This window comes from Agelaius phoeniceus, chromosome 21 (genome assembly GCF_051311805.1).
Source record: "Agelaius phoeniceus isolate bAgePho1 chromosome 21, bAgePho1.hap1, whole genome shotgun sequence".
NCBI lineage: Eukaryota > Metazoa > Chordata > Aves > Passeriformes > Icteridae > Agelaius > Agelaius phoeniceus.
In genome coordinates this window covers 571066-575894 of record NC_135285.1, presented here as the reverse complement: position 1 = coordinate 575894, position 4829 = coordinate 571066, and the positions used below count along the sequence as shown (strand labels likewise).

General features: G+C 53.3%; 1 protein-coding gene across 1 annotated transcript; it reads left to right on the top strand.

The window, feature by feature from the left end:
• The first annotated feature begins 1347 nt into the window (after nucleotides 1-1347).
• On the top strand, nucleotides 1348-4100 carry NRARP (NOTCH regulated ankyrin repeat protein). The gene has a single exon (XM_054646529.2). It carries the CDS (start codon nucleotides 1612-1614, stop codon nucleotides 1963-1965), a length of 354 nt encoding a protein of 117 aa, XP_054502504.1. The 5' UTR covers nucleotides 1348-1611; the 3' UTR covers nucleotides 1966-4100.
• Nucleotides 4101-4829: the final 729 nt, after the last annotated feature.

Below are 4829 nucleotides of genomic sequence, written 5' to 3'. Positions count from 1 at the left end.
GGGCATAGGATGAGGGTGGAGACAAGGACAGGATGGAGATGAGGAGATGGGAGTGGAGATGGGGATGGATGTGAAGATGGGAATGGGGATAGGGATGAGAAGAACTAGCTGCAGAAATTGACTTAGAAAAGCAGATCCCTTATGGGAGGAGAATGAGGAGCTGCTTCAACAACTCCTTACAGCCTAAATCCAGGTGGGATGAGAAGGACCCAGATGGGGCAGGAGTGTTCCCAGACTACTCCAGCTGCTGGGAAAAGCCACGGGAACAGGCGGTGGGGCAAGTCACACTCGGAGCTCAAGGCCACTATCCTCCAGCTGTGCGACAGACACTCCGTGATGGCACATTTCATCTGCTGGGGCTGAATTTAGCAGTAGGCGGATTTCTCCCTTTCCCTTCCCAAAAGGACACGCCAGCAGTGCCAGGTGACAGCAGCTTGCCACCCAGCTGCCCCGGCGCGGCCGCTGTCACCTCGGTTTATGACACGCTCCTTCCTCTCTCCCCGCACCTCCCGCCCTCTCCTGCTGACCAAATGCCCGGCAGGCGGTGGGAGCTGGCCCGGGAGCGCCGCTTCCCACCTGGACTCGCCGTTTGCTCCCAGGGACCAAATGGGAACAGGAGGAGGGTTGGGGTGGGGGTGGCCAAGAGAGCCCCCCCCTCCCCCCGGAGGGTCCCCTCAGCATCGTTTTTGGTTGATGCACTGCTTTCGGGATTTTTTCCCCCGTTTTTCCGCTTCCCTGTGGTGTCCACAGCTCCCAGAACTCCCGCACCAGGAACATGGTCATCGACTGGCCGATGAAGCCCCGGGCAGGCGAATTGAGCCACTCCAGGGCTGGCAGTACATGATTGTACAGGGCTGTACAGCTTCATCTTTTCCGCCTTAAATCAATCTCACCCGTGGGTCCCTAAAACCCGGTGCAGCCCCCCCTGGGAGCCTGCAGAGGCGCTGGACCCCGCGAGCTGAACGCCCTGTTCTGCTCTGTGACCCGTCCCTGTTGGCTCACGGGGACACAAGCCCGCAGCAACACGGTGTCACCCCAAATCGGGGGTAGCCGCAGCCCCTTGGTGACCGTCATTCTTGCGGATCCCGACTGCGGGGCCCGAGCCGAGCCGAGCCGAGCCGAGCCGAGCCGAGCGGAACAGAGCGGAACAGAGCGGAGCCGAGCGGAGCCGGGAGCGCGGCCCCCGAGCGGGGCCGGGCAAAGCCAAGGCGGGAGCGCCCCCCATCGCCCCCTCCCTCCCTCGCAGCGCCCGCGCCCGTCCCGCTCACCCCGCGGAGGGGGCGTGACCTCCCCGTTCTGCCGCGCCTCCCGCGCCCGTTCGGGCCAGTAGGCGCGCGGCTCTCGGCCCCGCCCCCGCGGCGCGTCAAGGCCGTGCCATTGTTATGCAAATAAAAGGGCGGGTAAAAGGCGCGCGCGGGCCGGGGCGCTGCAGAGCTGCGGGGCGCGGGCAGCGGAGGAGCGAGCGCAGAGCGGCGGGGCCCGGGCCCGGCGGCAGCGGCGGCACCACAGCCCAGCCCCGGCAGCGGCCGCAGCACCGCCCGCCCGCCGCCGCATGCCCGGGCGGGCGCCGCCGTCGCCGTCCATGCGGGGCGGCGGGGCCGAGGCGGCGGCATGAGCCAGAGCGAGGTGTCGCCGTGCGCGGCGCCGCCGCCGCCCCCCAGCCAGCGGGTGTTCCAGGAGGCGGTGCGGCGCGGCAACACCAAGGAGCTGCAGTCGCTGCTGCAGAACATGACGAACTGCGAGTTCAACGTCAACTCCTTCGGGCCCGAGGGGCAGACGGCGCTGCACCAGTCCGTCATCGACGGTAACCTCGAGCTCGTCAAGCTCCTAGTCAAGTTCGGCGCCGACATCCGCCTGGCCAACCGCGACGGCTGGAGCGCCCTGCACATCGCCGCTTTCGGGGGCCACCAGGACATCGTCCTCTACCTGATCACCAAGGCCAAATACTCCGCCGGCGCACGGTGATGCCGGGACTGCCCCCGCTGCGCTCGCCCGCTGATGCCAGGACCGCTCGCCCGGTGATGCCGGGTCTCCCCCACCCCGCGTTCCCCCGGCCATGCCGGGGACTCTCCCCGCTCCCCCGGCCGCCAGAGCTGCTCCCGCCCCCGCCCGGGGCGGGTTTGGCGAAGATTTGGGGCCCCACGCAGAACACGCCACATTTTTAAGTTTTTTGTTTGTTTGTTTGTTTGTTTTAATCTTCCAAGGTTGTTTCCTACTGTAACGTGGGTTTTTTCCTCCATCTACCTCGGCTGCACTCACAGTATTCACGATTTCAGTTTGACATCTGGGCAGATGCTTTAACACCCCCCGCCCCGTTCCCTCTCCGCTAATATTTAATCCCCCTCCCCGCCCTCCTTGTTCCCGACCCTCCCATTTAAAGTGTTCTGGCTCAGAAACTAATTCATTTCAACGCCCCCCAAAAGCCACCCCGCAGACCCCCACTGCTGCTGGGGTCCCCTCTCCGGTGCCGGCCCCGGACCCGGGTCCGATGCCCCGTCCATGGGCAGGGGCTCCCGGCCGGCCGCGGCCTTCCTGGCGAGGAGGAGCAGGAAAGTCTTCCTCTCCAAGGTTTTCCCACCGCTGACTTTTTTTTTTGTCGAGGCGACTCCGTTGGAATATGACAGACGTGGTTTTCTCACCCCGATTGCTTCTGGGTTTGGTTGATTTTGCGTTGGGTTTTCTGCTTTGGTTCTTCATTGGGTGTCCGAAGAAAGTCTGCATCCTCACCCACTCCACGAATCTGTTTAGCACACGTGAGATCCCAGGAAAAGACATTGAGTCCTTGTGGTTTTGTGTGTAAAGGGGGATTAGCAAATCCTGGACTGTTTAAAAAAAAAAAAGAAATAAACTCTAGAGGCAGAGGATTTGCTTTTGCACAGAAAAGGGGCGCGAGCGCTCTCTGCTGCCTACAGAGATGCTGGAAAACTACTGAAAAGAGTTTGGGAACTTTATTTTTTCTTTTGGTGAAACTTGGATAACACTTCTCAATGCAGAACGATTCACTTGACGTACGTACACTCACCCACCTTTAATAGGAGATATATATCCCACCATATATATCTTTATAAAGGAAAGGGAGAAAGCAGAGCAAGCCACCCGAAGGCGCATTTTGAAGTGACTGCACGTATAATCGCAAATGCTGCTTTTTTTATTGCTATGGCACAAGAACATCCATTTGGAAAATGCGGAAAAGTTCAGAAGTCTCCTTTCTCCCGCTGGTCTTTCAGCCCTCTTCTCGTCTGCACTAAAGCCATCCGTATCACTGCCATCTCCCTGCTTTTTCCTCTCTTGCTCCCTGCATCCAAACCATTCTGATTAAAAAAGAGAAAAGAAAATAGTTACCTGCTGGTTTATTGGGGTTGTGTCTTACCTATTTATCATGTCTGTATATATTTGTGGGTGAAGATTGTGAGCCTGGTTTTGTTTGAAGCTGATGGTGAGTGTTTCAAAAATATGGTTTGGGATATATGCCTTTTTTTTTTTTTTGTTCATTTTTTCTTTTCCTGGTCTTAAAACTAAAAAAAAAAAAAACAAAGCCCTAGGGTCTGCCCTGATTATTTCCCATTGCACTGAATATTCTGCTTTGTCTCTGATAATTTCACCTGCAGTTGTTTGTGTTTTGTTGGGTTTTTCATTTGTTTTTGTTCTTTTTCCACTTCAACAATTTGAGATGATTTTAAAAGCTCTAGATTTAAAGAAGAAAAAAAGCCCTGTCAAAAGTGTCTACTGTTATTGCTGTAATTTGCAAAGAACTGCTTGGCCGAAGTCTGTCTGTGAGCATGGAAGGGGGTGTCCAGAACTTCCACTGGTGCTTCTGTGCGATAGTTATGGGGTGGGAACAGGACCTTTCCTAGTGAGGTTTTATCGTTGTTACCAGATGGTTGCACATTATTTTTTTTTTACGTAAATGGATTTGCCACAATGAAATGTCATAACATTTATGACATGATATTAAAAAGTGTATTGTAAAGCCAAGTTCTAGATGGATTTTTAAAAAGAAATCTTGGTTATAAACCCAGTCTAAAGGGAGCTCTGTCCAGTGTTGTAAAGACAACATGATGTAACCCATATTTATATTTTTATAAAATACCTATTAAGACTGTGAATCTCCTGTGTGAATTGCTGGGTGAGTTGTTTAAGAAAAGTATTGTTCCTTTTCAGCCTCCTGGAGCTTTAGACACGCTGAGATTTTTGGGAAACTGTACGTCGGGGAAGGGGGTTTGCTCTGAAATTGTGAGTTGATGTATTTTTACATCCCTTTGTATTTTCCTGAAAAGCTGCTGCCCTTCCTAGTCCCTAGAGTTTCAATTTTCTATGCAACCCCCACACCCCCGTCTCTCTTGATCCTGAGAAGTAAAAGGGATGCAGATTGATTCAAATTGAAATGAGGGTCCCCCCACCCCCCTTGTTGGCTCATCGTGCTGCTGACCCTTCACGCCAAAACGGGGAGTACAAGGAAAAAAAAAAAAAAGAGGCAGGTGGGGGAGGCTGTTTTGTGCATGACTGGTTGCCTTCCAGCAGTCATCTTTTTAATTATTATTGTTATTTTTGTAAGAAGAATATATTGATAATGTCAGTGAAATAAGCAGACATTGAAGCTGATGCACAGATTGCTCCAGAAAGGAGTTTTTCTGTAGATTTTTCTTTAGATGCAAATACCTTTTTTAATTATGTTAATTAATGTTAAGAATTTTTAGGCTTATATTGAAGCTGTATGTGGGTCACTATATGATCATTTCTAACTGGATAAAGTCTGTACAGTACAGCATATTCCTGAGTGTATGATATAGACGTGTAGCCCCAGAGTGCGAAATTTATAAATAAATTTT

Bases quoted from the DNA above. Each gene is read 5' to 3' on its own strand.
- NRARP (XM_054646529.2), top strand. From the start codon at position 1,612: ATGAGCCAGAGCGAGGTGTCGCCGTGCGCGGCGCCGCCGCCGCCCCCC.